The 18,801-nt window shown below is 43.7% G+C and overlaps 1 protein-coding gene across 1 annotated transcript in view; it reads left to right on the forward strand.

Annotated features, from left to right (window-relative positions):
- ANO2 (anoctamin 2) overlaps positions 1–18,801 on the forward strand; it is a 341,667-nt gene that overhangs the window by 290,010 nt on the left and 32,856 nt on the right. Inside the window, exons 17-20 of the mRNA XM_058743946.1 lie at positions 5,802–5,913; positions 8,092–8,149; positions 8,314–8,414; positions 18,144–18,289. Coding sequence (XP_058599929.1) covers positions 5,802–5,913; positions 8,092–8,149; positions 8,314–8,414; positions 18,144–18,289 — 417 coding nt within the window. The remainder of the gene's footprint in view (positions 1–5,801; positions 5,914–8,091; positions 8,150–8,313; positions 8,415–18,143; positions 18,290–18,801) is intronic.

Here is an 18,801-nt window from a genome sequence, read left to right on the forward strand (position 1 = left end):
TGCGGTACAAATTGTTCTGCTTGGACTGAAGACACCATCCCATCCCAAGTGGACCCTGGGAAAACTTGTTCTGTTTCTTGAGTCATATAGTCTCTGTCATAGACAGATGAGGTTCCTAGTGTTGACTACTGAGACAGATCCAATAGTCTAACTGGAGCTTCAGGGCTTTAATACACCCATCCCCACCCCCAACCCCACCCCACTTATCTCCATCCCTGGAAGGTATTCCCTGGGAGCCTTCACTGGAAGGCTCTGTGAAGCACGTTACATGGCTACAGAGCTTCTCTGAGGTGGGGGCATCCAGCTGATTTAGTGGCCTATCAAGTGGATTTGGATTGTTTACTGGAAATGCCCATTATTTATGATGGCTCATGGCCCTAAAGGTGCAGGCAAAGGCTGTTTTCAGAAATAAAACTAATAAATAATAACTAGGCCCATGATTTATCAGTATGGAGGAAAGGAGCCACTCATTTCCAGTTGGAGTAAAGCATCCTGAAAGGATCAGATTCTCTTTCCCCAGAACTTGGAGGAAATTCCTGCAGGGATTGGGAGATCTGAGTACAAAGAGTTCAAAGGAGATTATAAAAGAAAATCAAAGACACATGCCTCTCTGTTCCTCATTCTTAATCCCCTTCTAGCCACATTTACATGACAAGTTTTCCAAATTTTCAGCTCCTTAGACCTGAATACTTATTTTGGGGTGACATCAGTTTTAATTTTCTTATACCCAAACTATTTTAAAATGAGAGACAAGAAGTGGTTGTTACTGTTAAATTGGCTGCCTTAGGTAAATGGGGCAAAGGCTCAAAATCCTACTGAAAGTCTTTGCTTCCTTCCTCCCCTCCCTCCATCCCTCCTTCCCTCCCCCTCCTCTTTCCTGTCTCCCTTCCGTCCTCTTTCCTCCCTTCCCCTCCTCTCTCCTCCTCCTTACTTTTCCTCTCTCCCTCCATCCCTCTCTCTCCTCCCCCCTTCCCTCCCTCCTTCCTTCCTTTCTTCTGTCCATCTCTCCCTCCTCCTTCCTTCTTTCCCTTTCCCTCCTTCCTTCTCTCTGTGTCTCTTTCTCCTCTGTAACACAACAGGGCACATGGTGGTCTCTGTTCATGACCTGTGGCCATGTTGAAGCAGGACTCAGTCCTTTGGCATATCCCTCCCCTAAGAACAAACCCAGAATTCTTTCAACACTGGTGAAGAAAGCAGGTTTTAATGCATCTTTGCTAAAGATTCTGTGGAGAGGCTAATGATGGGATCCCACTACAAATGACAGGGAAGTCAATGAACATTTCTGCTGGGTGCCTCTGCCCCTCCCCCATCACTTACATTTCTTCTTTGGCAGAGAGCACCTCACCTCCTGTCCCTCCCTGCCCCTCGCGTGGCATGGGCATGGCCCTGCATCTAACCCCAATATCCCCAGCTCTTATCTTGTGGATAAGGTAGGGAAATTTAAATCGATTAAATTAAATTGAAATTGAAATTAAGCAGATCCGTCTTTCTTGTGACTCCACACCCACAAACAGTGGTCCTTGGAATATGACAGGGAATTTTTAATAAATGATAAATATTTTTTCACTATTCCAAATCATATTTTTTCATGTCATTCATTCATTCATTCATTTATTCATTCTTTCAATAAATATGCTTAGAAGAGTACATCTAGTGATAGCTGTGGCCTACCAGAAGGTGTATCTGACTATGCTCATTGTTTTGCCACCCAAACCATGCATGGCGAGGGGAGGGTGGCATGGGGCTTGGGAAAGTGAGGGTTAACAGTCATATGGGGGTTCACAGTTATGAGATCTTTTTTTTTTTAATGTTTATTTATTTTTGAGAGAGAGAGCACAAACCAGGGAGGAGCACAGAGAGAGAGAAAGAGAGAGGGAGAATCTGAAGCAGGCTCCAGGCTCTGAGCTGTCAGCACAGAGCCCAACACGGTACCTGCACCCACGAACCATGAGATCATGACCTGAGCTAAAGTCAGACGCTTAACAGACTGAGCCACCCAGGCATCCCTGTGGTTATGAGATCTTAAAATGGAAAGTGACCTTAGAAATTAATGGTAAGCATTTCCTGGGCCTCAGCATTTTTTTCTTTTGTCAAGGAGAATAGGAATCAGACGGAAGAAAGGGATGTGGATCTTGAGCCCAGGGAAGACTTGAGAAGCATAAATCAAACAGGGATGCACTGGCCTCTTTGTCAGGCAGAATTTGTAGCAGGAACAGAAAAGGCCTTACGGTTTAAATATCTGAGGGGCTTTGCTGATGTACATAAACTAAAGAAGAAATAGCAGCTGAGGCAGTGTTCACTGTAAATGGTGAACACAGATCATTATCCAAATGCTTATTGGGCAAGGCAGTGTGGGACTGGCCCGGACTTCTGTCTCATGGGCAATGCCATGTCCCTCCAGGTGTGGAAGGAAGGAGAAAACTACCAAGCTGTCTGCCAGCTGAGGGATAGCACGGTAGACTTTTCCAACTTCATCTCCTATAAAATGAGGACAGTGTCTCCAGATTCCCTGGCAATGTTTATTTTCATAGTTGTCTGGAGAACTTCGGGAAGCTTGGGTGGTGGACTTCTGCAGAGGTGAGGACGGGCTGTTTCGATTAGATTTTCCCAGCTATGTGCCAGCAGGATCACCTCCTCACTATCCTCCCCATTGATTGGTAGAAAGTGCTCATTAAACAACATGGAAAGGATGCCCAGAACCTTTGGGGCTAAGACATGTGCACAAACACCTGACCACGGATGGCCCAACCATGCTGCAGAAAGCAGGGCTGCCAGCTTGGAGGAGGTGATGCAAGAAGAGAACACTTTAGGACAACAGGAGCTATCCTTGATTGAGGTCTGGCACTTGCCAAGCACTAGGCTGAGGGCTTTCTAAGAATCCTATGCAGTTTTCAGGGCAACCCTGTTGGGCGGATGTCATTATTCTTTTTATAGAAGTTCAGACCTCTAATTATGCTCTGCATTTGAAATCAGGTGTGTCTGATGCAAAAATCTGCCCCTACAGCCACCTCTGGAGTAACACAATCAAATAGTCACTCCCCTCAACACACAGCTAAGCCCAGAATAGCGTGACTGGGTGCTCTATAGGTTCGGCATGGCCTGCCAGAGCCTCTAGGACTGTTCGTAAGCATAAGCAAACTCAAGTAGGCTTCAGGATGATGAGGCACTCGGAGAATGAGCTGGTTTTCCGTGTCACTGTCTGCCTAGGGATGATGCCATGTTTCTTAGGGCTCATGGGGGCTAGGACATGACTAGACAATGAGTAGCTCTCATCTCCCAAGGCTCTTTCAGCCTAGAGAGAAGTCAAGGCCAGATCACAATTGTGATCACTACCTGCATCTCTAAGCTTTTCCATTCTCAAGGCCCCTCCCAGGGCCATTCATCCCCAAGAGCTCACATATGCCTGTGACTGTCTCTTTAGTAGGTTTCTGCTTGTGCTTGGACCACACCGATGATGTTGGGCACTGTCTCTTATCCTCAGGATTGTGTTCTAAGATTGCAAATGAATGAGGGGCGCACTGTGCTGTGTGGGAAAACAGATCATGGAAATACAGCATTCTTTCCCTAAGATCCCCTTCCGCCATGACCTGAGAGGAAATGATACCTTGCCACTCATAGATTCAATCTTGAAAAGACTTAGCAGTTTACAAAAGGTTTTCACAGAGACCTTGCTAAATTAAGCTCTTTGAGGAGTGTGAAGTCTTTATTCATCCTGGCATCATATGGCGGGTGTTCAATTAATGTGGACTGAACAGTCACAGATATTTCCTAGGTATATATCATGTTAGACTGCGGGTGGAGGGTGGGGAGGTGACAGAGGATGTGCGATGTAAACAGTAATCAAAGATTTTGATTTCACAGTGTGGCAGAGTAAAAATTGTCTTTGAAGACAGGCAGATATGAGTTCAAAACCTTAACTCTTACGTAACCCATAAGAGCCACTGTGGCTGTGTGATCTTGAGCAAGGCTCTAATCTCTCTGGATCTGAGCTGCCTTTATTTATAACAGTGAGATGTACTGTCTCCCCCCCCCCCCCCACCCCAACACAAGTAGGTAAGGATGACGTGAGATAGCAGACGTATGCAACGGGTGTGGAGCAGATCAGAGCAGACACTCCTGCATAGCGCATGATCCCTCTGACCACCCAGGAGGTCACTGCAGCTCCCTGCATGCAGGTGTTCTCTGGTTGTGAGCATGCTCAGCCCATGCATAGGACAAGGTGGAAGTGCTAGGGAGTCAAGTCCAGCAGTAACCTTCAACCAGGTAGGGGCTCCACTTGCTCTCACTCCTCAGTGTAATAATTATGAGGGGGGTTTCACAGTCTCTAAGAAGACCCCCCAGTGGGACTGAGCCCTGGTAGCCTGCTGCATTAAATTGTTCGTGAACACATCCGTGCTGTCTTCCCCACTCCTGTCTAACTACCCCAAGCTTCCTGGGAGCACTTTCCAAATAAGCCACTTACTCCCAAACTGCTTACTTCTTGACACAGAGGGCCACCCCAAGTAAGACAGAAGATTAATTAAAACTACTGTTGTGATTTTCAAAGGGCTTGGATGTGGGTAATTAATACAGAGAAATCTAAAATACTGCAGGGGAAAAAGAGATTTCTACCATCTGACATCATCTGGGAAGGCTTCAGGAAGGAGATTATAGGCAACATCTGATCTGAATGGTAAAGGATATGAAGGATTTGTACATGAGAGGAGGGCCCAGGGAAAGGAATTCCAGGGGAGGGAACAGAGTTTTATGTCCACTTTTCCAAAGATTCTGACAAAAGCTATGTGTGAGTCAGGTGGGCAGACAAGTCAGGTGGGTCCGTGTGTCAGCCTCATCTGAACACGGAACCTCCTGGCTGGCATGGTCCTGGTACTTTGGCCCTGTGCTCAGCACGCTTTCAGGTGATACTTATCAGTGCACATGATACAGGGCTGGTGCTTTCTTTCTGCCCCTGAAATGTGGCCCTTTAACCTCCTATCTTTGCCAAGCCATTTGTCACAGTCTATGAAATCCCCATCAAACACTCTGCCTAGTTGTCCACCGAGCATCCCATGGGTCTCGGGTCTTCCAAAGGCATCAGTGAGGTTTTCTGTTCAGTATTTCTCAGGCCCCTTTGGGGATTATCAGCTGGCTCCTCTGCTTGGACCTCATAGAACTCAATGGGGCTGTGACCCCCGAGTTTGAGACATTATTAGGCTTGTGCTTATTTCACTTATCTGATGATCCTTCATCATTTGAGTGAGTGCATGCGAAGTGTCTCAGCCTATCCAGAGAGCGCACAGATCCAGGCTGTCCTGCTAGAAATGGAGGAGGCGGAAAAGAGGAACAATGTCATGGTACCCAAGACAAGTCTTTGCTGCCTATTGACTGTTGTTCATTGGTTAACAAGCCTTTTTCGTCAGGGATTTTGTTCAGATAAAATCTTATGGAAGCAGCAATCACACAGGGAAAAGCTGACTACCCCTCGATGAAGAGAGGGTGGTTGGAGAAAGTTCTGCCAGCCAAGATCCCCCTCAGAGGGGTATGGTAAGAGACCATTGCTAGAATGGGTAAGAGGAGGGAAGTGGAAGGAGAAAGGTGATGATTATATGTACCCTTGGCCTTCTGTAGCCTCATAGTATCTGGTAAACCATTTGGGACTCCCAGATGACTTCAGTTCTGCTGTGCTAGAGAGACAGGTCTCTTGGTTTCTACCCTGAAGCAGTAAGAGCCAAGAGACCAATGGCTTATGTAATAGGGATTAAAACTCTGAAGAGGTGAAAAATATGCCTCTCAGTCTTAGCATCTTTGCTCTTATCTTTCAGAGGTTCCAAAAACAGAACAGACTTTTGAAGAGCGCCTGATACTCAAAGCTTTCTTGCTAAAGTTTGTCAATGCCTACTCGCCTATCTTCTATGTGGCCTTTTTCAAGGGGCGGTGAGTATAATGGTGTCACACGTGGTGACTTGTCACTAAGACAGGGGTCCCTGCTAGAGTCAGCTTGTCCCTACTGCCCATTCACACCCTCAGTCCTATTCCCCACTTCTGCCCCACCTTGTCATTCCTGAAGCAATGGCATTCGCACCACATCATTTTGGATTAGAATCTTCAGATTCAGGTAACCAGGGAAACTGCAGGGATTTGACCCTGGGCCCCAGAGGGTGAGTCTTGGAATAATCTGGGCATCCCAACTTTGAGGATGAGGTAGGAGGAAATTTCAGGTCTGGTGAGTGACTTGGAAGTCTCTCAATGCATTTCTGACACTAGCTACCCTGAGTTAGCACATACTTCACAAAGTAAGGGCATGATCTTCCACGAGACTGCTCACTCCGGACACTAGCTGCAGGCCCTGGGGTTCCTATGCCACTCGTGATTGGTACCCACTGGCTACGACCACTAACTCCTCCGGTTTGATAATTCTCTAGAGTGACTCACAGAACTCAGGAATGTGCTGCACTTAAAATTACAGTTTTACGATAGAAAGGGGATACAAATCCAAACCAGCAAATGGGAGAGGCACATAGGGTGAGATTTAGGAAGGTCTTAAATAGAAGCTTCCGTGTCCTCAAGATGGATCAGTTTCCTGGCACGTTGATGTGTACCACCAACCATGAAGCTCATCCAAGCCTCAGTGGCCAGAATTTGTAAGGTTGCGGTATGTAGGTAGGTATGATTGGTTAGATCATTCACCATGTGACTGAGCTCAACCTCCAGTCCTCCTTCTCTCCCTGAGGTCAGGCTGCTATTACATGGATCAAAGGTTCAACCCTCTAATCACATAGTTGGTTTTTCTGGCACAGCCTCCCCCATCCTGAGTGATCTCATTAGCATAAATTTAGGTATAGTCCCAAGAGGCCACCATGAATAACACAGAGACTCCAACCAAGAAATTCTAAGGATGTAGAGGCTTTCCCAAGAACCAACAACAAAGGCCAGTCAGATTCTTTATTATATAACCTGTCTGGATGTAAAATGACTTCTGATGAATACTTTTCATGGTTAGATCACTTGGCTACCTATAAGGAGATTTCCCAGTAATGATTAACTTTGTCAGGAAGCTTTCCTATCACTAAAATCTCATCAAGCAGGCATTGATAGCAAGAACTGTTCTTGTACATATTTGATAGTTTCTTATAAATGTTTTTTGACCAAAACCACATCCTTCCTGGGATCTCTGCTCTTGACTCTTATGAAATTATAGTAGTAGAGAGACTGTCTGTATTAATGGGTATATACTCCACTGGTGCTTTGTCTCTAGATTTAATATCCATAGCAAATTTTATACATGGAAATTCCAGGCCAAAAATAGGGTCCCGACCCTTAGGTAAATTTGTGGCAGATTGAAAAAGATGGTCTTGTCAACAGCACACTGCAGTAAATACCATAAGAGAAGTGTTAAGAAAGTGATGGGGAAATATGTAATTGTGAACAGAGACAGTAAGAAGACTTCACAGAGAAGGAAAGATTTGAGCTGAGCCTTAAATAGATGGGTAGGATTTCAACATGTGGATGAGGGGCTGACATTACAAGTGAAAAGGAATCTTCTCATTACCTGTCTGGTTCCATGATTGGCTTTTACCTCTCTGCTTCCCCCCCACCTGCCCCATCCTCTTGTCCCCCAGTAAAATAGACCCTACTTGGAAGAAGCATGAGGCAGGCTGCTTCCATTCCTTCAGATGCTTTCAGTTAGGAGTCTGGATTTTTCTTTTCGGACCCCAGGAATCTGTACTTGCAACTTTGGCCTGTCTCCCCCTTCATTTCCTGGGAAATCAAAAGCTCTCACTGAGGAGCTGCAATCAGAACTCAATTCTTGGCATTAGTTGGGGGAAGAAGGTGCACAGAAAGTACACTTAGATATCATGCAAACCTTGTGGTGTTTAGGCTCAGAGATTGTCACACATGCACACCCACACATGTGACCTTCCCAGCCCCACACCAGCTCCAGCCTCGGCCCCTATTCCCTGGAACCCTGGGTGGTACAGGTGAGGGTCCTAGGTGATTTAGCCCCTACTTTCAAAGAGGACGCCAGGTGGTGGCTGTTCCACTGTGAAGGCCATGCCTACAAGCAACCCTGCCTTTCTCCTTCCCTAACTCTCCCATGCTTGTGGATTTCAGGTTCGTGGGCAGACCTGGAAGCTACGTTTATGTATTTGATGGCTACCGCATGGAAGAGGCAAGTATAGCCACCAGTGATCCATGGCTGGCTGGTGGTTTGTAGGCGCCCCCCTGGCCTCAGCCTCACCCTTACCCCGTTTCGCACGCTTTACTTTTTGCCCTTGCTTCTCTGAGCTCCCCTTGGTCTTAATCACATCTACTGTTATCTTCTCTTCTGGGCAGTGTGCTCCGGGAGGCTGCCTCATGGAGCTCTGCATTCAGCTCAGCATCATCATGTTGGGGAAGCAGCTGATCCAGAATAACATCTTTGAGATCGGAGTCCCGTATGTAATGAATTCTTCTTATCTCCTCACTTGCCACCAGGGCCTAGCCCAGCAGGGCCGGAGTTTCAGCAGGATGCTCCCTGCCTCCTCCCTTCAGAGAGCCTGGTTATTTACTCCTCTGCCCACTTGCCAATAGTTTTCCCCATGAGGCAGGGCCCCTCCCACGAGGCTTGTCTACCCATCTGATTGGGAAGGTTTGAGGCTCTGAAAGATTAAGCACTTGCTTAAGTAATGTAATGACTAAGTGGCAGAGCCAGGACTCAGGTATCTCGGACCTCAAAGTGTAAAATATTTTTAATGCTCGCTGTCCTCCCACTGAATAAGTAATGTAGACTTTCATTGTGGTGGGTAGAAATGAATATGAAAGGGGGAAATACTACGTAATACTTTAGACACATGTGGTCTTGGAGGAGGGAAGGGTGCAGAGCTGGTGAAGCTCAGGCTGGATTTGCATGTGGATCTTCTCTCTCCTCCCACATGGTTTTATACAGATTTCACAGAAGGACTTCTTTCCCTTAAGTGTTGCATTGAGATCAACTTGAAAATAAACACAGACTTGTAGGCACTAGATCTAAAAGGAAAGAAAATGCAGTAAGTGAAAATCTACCTTCAGGTCAAAGAAAAATGTAACCCCTCCCCCCTCCCCTTACTGCCGCCACCACCACCACCACCACCACCACACATTTCTATTGCTTTTTGGTGTTCTCATACCATTACTTAGGCTGAATGCTTAGGGTGCTTTTCTGTCCTCACACTGACACAATCTCAGAAGGCTTTTGGATGTGTGTTTTTCTGGTATGAGGACTGGCAAGAATGTTGGTGTCTGGACATCTTGTTTCACCTCCCTGCTGCAGCCAGCCTCTGGTCACCAGTCCGGAAATCATCAATTTTGAGAAACCCAGCCCTCTGAAACTGTGCCCCATCTCCAGCTTTCTGGTTGACAGTCATTCGGTGATAGTCAAGCAAAGCTGGTAAGACACATGGTCACTGTTCCCTAGGAGCTTACCATCTCAGAGAGAGACTACATTTGTTGTGGAGAAACATCCAGAAAATATACAGACCAAGAAAAGATGTACCAAAGCCACATCTGGCTCCTTTGAAGCCAAGGGACCAGCCCCTCCACTGCTGCTACAAAAGAAAGTGTCCATTCTCCTTCAGACATCTGGGAAAGACACCTGTCCTTCCAGTGTATCATTATTCTGCTCTGGATGGAATTGTATACAGCTTGCAGGCATGAGATTTATTTATGCCTGGACATCTGCTCTACTACTTAGCCCATTTACTCTGGACCAGAGGCCTTTTATAGATAGAAGAGAGGCAAGAGCTCAGGCATATGTTTGGACAGTGTATTGGCATGTCCCCCACCCATCTACTTCATAACAGATGAAGTTAACACATGGCTGTTTGCCTCAAAGGCTAAATTTTCTTGTTTATGCTTGACATGTGTTTAATATGCCACACTTTAATTAATTGATGGAAATTATACAGTGACTTATGAAGCTGGGGACAAATCACTTCTCTAAGTCTTGCTGTCCTCATCTCCTGATGAAAATAATGGCATTAGAATCATCTCCAAGGTGTTCTCATTTCACCTGTGACATTCTGTGACCATGTCCTCTACTCAATAAAACTGGGCACTGCTGCTTCCAAATACAAGTTACTTCTGTTTCAAAACATTGTTCCTCATTTCAGTTTCTAGGTTGCTAAAGGACACATACAATATAACTGTGTAGTTAATTATAATATATATATGAACTACATAAGATATATAGTTAATTATAATAATAAATATGTAATTAATCCCTGAGGGTGTAGAGCAGAAATCCTTCTACCAAGCCCTGGAGTCTTCTGTCTCCAAAGTTCTTGTAATTTTACAGGTTGTATTTTGAGTTCACTTACATGAAATCACTATGATGGTGATTTTTGGATTTTCCCCTCCTTGCTCAGAACCCACTCTCAATAAATTAGACCCCATCCAATCCAGAGTTCAAGCACCTGGAGATATCCTTATATGAATGACACAGTTGAGAAACATGAAATAAGCAAGAAAATAAAAAGGAGTCTTTCCAAGTCAAAAGAGATATGACAGTTGACCTGACAGGAAAAAGAGGTATAAATGATAAGAATAAGACCCATTGGTCTTGAATTCTTTGGAGGGGGTAGCACATTTCAGTAAGACAGAGATTGTCTAACAGATCTGGGTTTAAATTGAGCCATTGTTGTATACTCACTGTGTTACCTTGTTAAAGTTATTCTAGAAAGATTTTCATGCAGCCTGGCTTATGTACAAATAACGGTTGGATAAATGCTCAGCTATCTTGAAAATAGAGCATATGAAATCCGAGAAAGGAAGAACCGTTCTTAGGGGCTCCAGGCAGCCAAGGTGTTACTGAACGTCATTAGCTTTATGTTTGTAAGTGACGCTTTGTGACTGTTGCAAGCCCAAGAGTGAGATTAAAAAGACCAAGTCAGGAGCACTGTTTTTCTCTTCTGTTCAGGGCCTGATGGCCTTTGAGTCATGTACCTTCAGAGCCTACATCAAATTCTTTCCCCAAGGGAGGTAAATAGTAGTCTTAGATACCCGATTTGATTTTTAAAAACAGAAGCAAGGCTGAGGAGTTAGGTAGGTGATTATACTAGTTAAGAATATTTGGGGTAAAAAAACATGAGAGTATACAATTAGAAGATGTTTATCATCTACTTCTGGAAGTAGTTTTCTAAGATTCTTCCAAAGAAAGTTTTAAAATATTAGAGACTATCTAAGTGACCTTTATCAGTAAGCCAGGTAGTCAGTTACCTCTCTCCCTGAGGGTGAAGGATGCAACATTCTTAGTAGATTCTGTGTGTGTGTGTGTGTGTGTGTGTGTGTGTGTGTGTGTGTGTGTTGTGTGTCTTACAAACATACCATAACCACAATTGTAATGCCCTTGAGAATTGTATACTCTAGTAGGCTTCTTGTAAGACACCGTGTCCAATCTTTGGTGATTTGTGAACTAACCTTTACGTTTTTTTCTCCATAACTACCTAAGTGACTGTTGCATATTAATTTCCTCTAAAGCAACTCATGTTTTATTTAAATTCATTACATTTCTGAAAATGGAACATGAACACTATCAGCTACTGTGAACAGCAAATCACAGTAGAAAGAAATACAGTCAGAAGTAAACATTATTAAACAACCAGTGACATTAGCTTAAGATCCGCATTCTCTTTGTTCTAAAGGAAGCTGCACAGGCACTGGGGAGTTGTTAAAGACATGCCAGCAGCAGACTGGGGTTTTCTCCTTAACCGCCATCAGAGGGGCTGAACAGGAGCAGGAAATGAGCTGAACGGGAGCATCTAATGAGATGAGGGCCAAGTGTAAGGACCTCCAAAGGTGTCAAATGAACTGCTGTTGGAATGTGACTGTTGCTTGGGAAACGTTGCTTTAGAGCAATATTATCACTTCTTAATCCCACAGGCTTCCACAAGGCTGGCACGGATACTAGGCATGTCCATGGTTACTGTACAGCTGCCCTTTGGGACCTGGATAAGCTCCACCAACTCTCTCAGGCTCTCTTTTGCTGCCCCTAAATCTGGCAGGTGTGCCAGACAGGGCCGTGCAGAAGCCCAGCTCCCTCCAGGCACCTTCCACCAGACGGCAGCAGTCCCACCTTGGCTAGGCCTGATTCAGAGACCCTGGGGATGGAAACACAAAGTGCTTCAAAGGGAGGCCATAAAACTGGGGGCACTAGGCTCTTTAAAGGCAGCTCTGTGACTAATTGAGGACATGATAATAAATAAAACTGGGTTGCGTGATCTGGCCTTGAACTATCCCCACTTAGCAACCCCAGGCTCCTGGGGCCTGACACAGTTGTGACAGATGCTTTCCAGAGAGGAACTGGATGGTTTTAAACATTACAGGCCCCAGAACAATGCTCATCGGCAGCTCCATCTGAGATGACTTCAGACATGGTGGGCGGTATGGCAGAATCTGATCTTGTGCTATTTATTACCTGAGTCCCCTATCGGGGGTTTCTGTTCCCTCACTGCTGCCCCCCACACCCTGCCTTTCCCATACGTGTTTGTGCAATATAGACTTTTGGTATGAATCAGATGGTGCCCCTAAAACGTGCCACCCCACATCCTGACTTCTCACTATAATTTTCTCTCAAACTTAGTTCCAGTCTTCCTTGAAGGAAAGTTGGAAATGAGCCTTTTGTCATTCAGAAAGATGGGTGTTTTTTTTAACAAAAGGTAAAATGCCTACCTTTTCCAAATGCCAGATTCTTTCCTGGGCTAAGTCTGAGACAGAGCAAATAGATCAATACTTCCACTAGCAAAATGTCCCCCCATCCCTATTCTTACTAAAAACACCAGATCACATCCCCCAATAGTTGTAATGTACCCTGGACACGGCCAGTAAGATTCTATAAACTTTATGCTTTTTTTTTCCATAAATGTGATAAATATTACATTTCAAGACATAAAACAGTCTCTCTTTAAAGCCATCACAGGCAAAGGAGGTCTGTGTTCTCAAAGACAGTGGAATCTGGCCATGAATCAGAAGTTTAAGGAACAAATTTGAACCTTGTCAGGTGTCAAGGAGTGGAATCATAGCTCAGAGGTTGCTGTGTTCATCTTGTTTGGCTCATTTAGGGCTTAGTCCTGCCTTCTTTAATGAGGCTTGAGGCATACGGAGCTGCCTAGGCTCAAGATTCCTGCAGTGGGAAGGCCTAAGGTGTGACAGACAATCACCATGGTCTTGGGATGAGCCCATGGGGCACAAGCAAAGGAAAGGCTCCAAGACTTCCAGACAGTTTCTCGGACCTGTCATTAAAAAGGGATGGAAAAATAGCAGAGCGGATGAAAAGGACAAGGGGGTAACATCAAAGGAGTTATTTTAACGAGTGAGTGCATCGTACAGCCAGAATCGTAATCTGAAGTTTTCCAAACAGCCCATCTGTATGGTATACAATTTGCAGGATTCCTGTTAAATCCTATTCTTGAGGGACCTTCTTTATTAATTTTTTTAATGGTCACTGACATCTCCAGAAGGGCAGCTTCTGGGAAGGAAGGGTTCATAAGAATTACTTGTGGGTTGTTTTTCCCCTCATCGTCTTCGACATGCCCACAGTGTATTACACAGTGACTGCAGTGTCATTCCTGAAGCTCCCCTTCTGCCCTTCCCTTCTTTGCTACATGGTCTAGCAGTTGGCCTTCTGTTCCTGTGACTTCTGCTTTCCTGCCCTTGGAAAGCTCCTCTCCCTCTCCCCATCCCTGGACTGTTGGTATTCCTTCCCTGTGCTCCATCCACAGGTGGGGCTCATTGCTATGGTTTTGGTTGCTCTCTCCAGGATGATTCTCATTATTGTTAGCTTCCACCCAAATCTGTTTTCAGGGCTCTAGACCCATGTATTAAATGCTTACTAGACATCCCTACTTACTTGTCCTGTGGGATCCTCTGCCTTGACACGCCTGCCTCCCCCTCATCAAAAGGGCCTCTTCTCTAGTGTTCCTTGTCTCAGCAAACTGTACCACCATCCACACGCAAGCCTGAAGACCCCAAAATGGTCCTTGGTTCCTCTCCTTCCCACGTACATGTCACCACAGCTTCTTAAGTCTGCTTCCTGAGCCTGTCTCAGTCTGCCTCCTCCTTCTCATGTCCACTGCAATTACCCTGGACTCTGCTGCCATAATCTGTCACCTGGGCCACTGCCTAATATGGCTAACTTTCCATGCCATAGACTTGTGCTGCCTTCTTGCTCTTCTCTTTCCTCACTTTTCCTCTCCTACTCCATGCTCCGAGCATGTGGAGCTCCATTCAGTCCCTTCTCTGAGCTGTTCTCATATTTGCCTTTGGCCGCTGCACAGATGATCTCCTCTGCCTAGAACACATCTTCACCCATCATGCCACTCTCCCTTTCCTATGCTTCTGCCATCTTTTATCATTTAGTTGGTTTATGCATCTCTTCCTTGGGGAAAACATCCCCTGCTTCAGGTCAGGTTAGTTTTCTTTGTTTTATTTTGTCATAATTACCTAAATTTCTCCCTTCATGATACTTACTACACATTATTGGCAGTACTTAAGTGTCCATTTTCCCAGCTATATGGCCTCTTTTAACACATCAGATGTCTTGTTTTTTCTTGGAGACCATCCTCTGGGAATCTTCATTCTCCTGTTCAAACCAAAACTGTTCACTGAACCTTCTATATAGCTGTGAATCCCAGTTAGATCTAGCAGTTCCTTTTTCTGTAATTTCTTGTTTGCTGGATTCCATTGTTACCTTTCTTGTTTTATATCACTGGTTGGTGAAATTCATCCTCCAGGAACTTCACAAGAGTGGATGCATGGATATCTTTTTAAAAACCTTGTTTTTAAAGGCATGTTTTACATTTTTTCTTCTGCCTTTGCACTTGATGTATACTTTGGCTAGGTATAAAATCCCTTGCTAAAAATCATTTGCCTTCTCAATATTAATAAATTTCCCTGGGGCTTTCTAATGTCAAGGACTGATGTTGAGAATTCTAATATCTTTTTGTTCCAAATAATTTTTAGAGAATCTGTTTGTCTCTCTAGTCATGGAAGCTTTTAGAATCATGTTCATTGTTCCTAGAGTTGTGAAATCTCATGGTGATGGGCTTTGGTGGAAGTCCTTTTTTTCATCATTATGCTGAGTAGGTCCTTCCAATCAGAAAATGCATATCTTTAAGCTCTGGACATTTTCTTATATTTCTTTATGCTTTCCTCACCATTTTCTCTGTCTTCTCTTTCTGATTAAATGTTGGAGTTGCTTATTTTTTCTTTCCTATTGTCTATTTATTTTCTTTTCTATTTTTTCTTTCCTATTGTCTTATCTTTTCTTTCCTATTGTCTTATCTTTTCTTTCCTATTGTCTATTTATTTCTTTTCTATTTTTTTCTGTGAGTTTATTGATTTTTTTACTTCCAATCATTTTATTGGACTCATTTCAGATCTATAATTTCCCCAGTTCATTTTTTCCTCTGAATAAACTTCTTAATCCTGCTCATTAATTAATAAACTTCTTAATCCTCCTGTGGGAGAAGTGGTAGTCGGTCACCTGGGCAATACGGTTGGGCAGAGACACTAGGGTCTACTCTTCCTCCTTAAGCAGTGCCTTGACCAATCACTATTGCCTGCCTTTAGCAGTACCTAGTGCCTAAAACTTCTGAACCTTTTTGAGATTCCAGCATGAGAGGGCTTGCTTTTTTTTTCTGCTGCTTTTCACTGCAGGCACTTGGTGTTCAGCCATCACAGCTTTGCTAACCCCTTTATCCACTGTCTGTCTTCTAAGATATTTATTAACATCTCTTATACACTGCTGTATTCATGACTGTTTTCTTTAACCTTGTGGTTTTGTTCATTCTAAAATTCATTCGCTATCATTTTAGTCACGTTTCAGAAGGAAAAGAGATATATACACGTGCTCAATTTTCCATATTTAATTAAAACCACTGATTATTCTTTACTAAAAATTTGGCCACGTTTTCTGATTACTGCTATCTGGAGGAAAAGTCTCAATTTTAGTTCTGATTCCAGACCATCCCTTCCTCCATCCTTCCCTCCTTCTCTCTTTTTTCTTTTTCTTTTTTTCTCTCTTTGATTTTTTTTTTCTTCACCTCTCCCTTTGCCCTGACCTACAGACAGGGTCTCAGCCAGTCCAAACTATTTGGCTTCAGAATCTTTAGGCTTCACCTAGATTTTTCTCAATTTCTTATTATCACAGAATTCTTGCTTGCTCTTTTATTATGAAATACTGTATTTTACTGTTGCTTCTGTGGATCTCAATTCATTCTTTAAATCCTTCTGTGATGGTGATGGTGATAATGATGATGGTGATGACAGGGACAAGGATAAATATATTTATTGAGCTCTTAGCATGTACCAAGCCCTAAGCTAAGCATGTTACAGAGATTATCTCCTTAACTGACCCTATGGGGTAGCTGATATTTATTTTCTCATAGATAAGAAAATTAAATCTTATGGAGTTTTAATAGCTTGACCAAGAAAATATAGCTGGTGAGTTGTGAAACTGGGTTTTAAACAATTATTTTCTGACATCAAAGATCAGACTTCTACCCACTACACTACACTACTATACTACATCTTCTTGATGACAAATGGTAGTAGACAAGACACTGATCAAAACATTGTTTTGAACCATTATATTTCCACTAACTGTGAGAAGCACTTTCTAACAATGGAATGCTATACCTAATGATATTGAGAATGTTCTTCTGGAAACACAGGGGTTAAATCATCTTGTGTAGGGAATGTGGGGGGAATTCCTGCATTGAATGGAGCATGGACTTCAAAATCCCTTTAACTTTTCAAGTATATGATTCTGACTGTTCTGCTATTAATTCTCCTCCCAACTATCTCCTAGAAACTTTCTCTTAGATTGATTAGCAGAATTGGCACCTTGTTCCTTTACCTAATTTCATTCCCTATGATTGTGCGTTAATGGGAAGTATGAAAAGACCATATCCTCAGGCATATTTTAGCATTTAATATTAAAAATAAAAATATTAATTACCTATTGAATGCTTACTATGTCCAGATATTATGCTAAGGATCATATAGACATTGTTTCACTCAATTCTCATCCAAGCACTGAGAGGCTGGGCCATTATTATCTTGGTTGACTTAGTCTCCTTGGGCTTCCATAACAAAATATCATAGACTGGGTGGCATAAACAACAGGAATTTATTTCTCACAGTTCTGGATGCTGGAAAGTCGAAGATCAAGAATTGGTAGAGTTTGGTTTCTAATGAGGGCCCTCTTCTTGGCTTGCAATAACCATCTTCTTACTGTGTCCTTCCTCACATGGTGGAGAGAGAAAGATCACTGTCTCTTCCTTTTCTTATAAATCTACCAGTCCTATTGGATTAATACCCCAGCTTTATGACCTCACTTAATCTTAATTACCTACTAAAAGCCCTGTAGTCAAATGCAGGCACATCTGGGATTAGTGCTTCAACAGGTGAATCTTGGGGGACTCACTTCAACCCATAAGAGTAGTTGACAACATTTAGTTTGGATTTAATGAAAAATATGGTACTGTTTATGTTATTAAGACCTGAAAATGTTTGAGCTTGGAGGAAAGCATCTTTCTAGTACTTTCTAGGCATCCTCTCTTCCCCATGAAGAGGGTGGATAGATCACCTGTTAGACAATAGGATGATCTCAGCATTTGGCAAGAAGGGCCAACTCTTTTGCTGCTCATCAAACAGTAGGAAGAATTCAGTTTCTTTGGTTTTGAAGAGACCTGACCCTTTTTGGGGGGAACCTTTCCTTATCCTGTTGAAAAACCCCAGGTTGGGGCACCTGGGTGGCTCAGTCGGTTAAGCGTACGACTTCAGCTCAGGTCATGATCTCACAGTTCGTGAGTTCAAGCCCCGCGTCGGGCTCTGTGCTGACAGCTCAGAGCCTGGAGCCTGTTTCAGATTCTGTGTCTCCCTCTCTCTCTGCCCCTCCCCTGCTCATGCTCTGTCTCTCTCTGTCTCAAAAATAAATAAACATTAAAAAAAAATTAAAAAAAAAAAAAAGAAAAAAGAAAACCCCAGGTTGTCTTTAAGAGAAAAGTAGTCTTTTTAGTGTCCTTCTGTGTGTCCTTGGAGCAGAGATAACTGCAGTGTCACAAAGCCTTAGTTTTTCTCCTCCTTCTGTCTGTATAACTAACTCTGTCTTCCAAAGGCTTTTAGTGACTGGTCCATTTCTTTTCCAGGAAACTAAAGAAACTATTTCGGAAGCTGAAAGATGAGACAGAACCTGGAGAAACTGACTCTGCCCACTCAAAGCATCCAGAGCAGTGGGACCTAGACTACAGCTTGGAGCCATACACTGGACTGACTCCAGAGTACATGGAGATGAGTAAGATCCTATTATCTTTCCTTTTACTGGGGGCAGGTTCACACAAGGGGTCTGCAAAAAGGGCTAGGGAAGAGGGTAGGGAAATGACTGGGGCAGTCTCTGCTTCTTCCTGGGCTTCATGGCTACACAGTGTCACCTTCAGTGCCATATGGAAGTTGAGGGAGGGTAGGGCAAAAGGAGTCCTGGAATGAGAACCGAGAGCAACTCTGTCACCACCTTGACACTAGGGTAATATCCTTTTTTTCTTGGGCTTCCTCTCCTCATCTATGATATGAGAAGTTTGGTCTCTCAGGTATTTTACCATGGTTTCTGGCATTGATAAAGCTGAAAAGGAAATAGTGAAGTCTGAAATTTAAGAATAGATTGTCATCAGGAAGAGTAAGGACACATAGCATCTTTAACATGGAGAATATAGAAGAGTCCGCTACTCTACTCAAGTGGGGCTGGGTAACATGTCAGATTTTCTCTTAAAAAGTTGGGATGATTTGTGTAGGGGATGAGAGGTATATTTC

The sequence above is a fragment of the Neofelis nebulosa genome, chromosome 8 (genome assembly GCF_028018385.1).
Source record: "Neofelis nebulosa isolate mNeoNeb1 chromosome 8, mNeoNeb1.pri, whole genome shotgun sequence".
Lineage (NCBI taxonomy): Eukaryota > Metazoa > Chordata > Mammalia > Carnivora > Felidae > Neofelis > Neofelis nebulosa.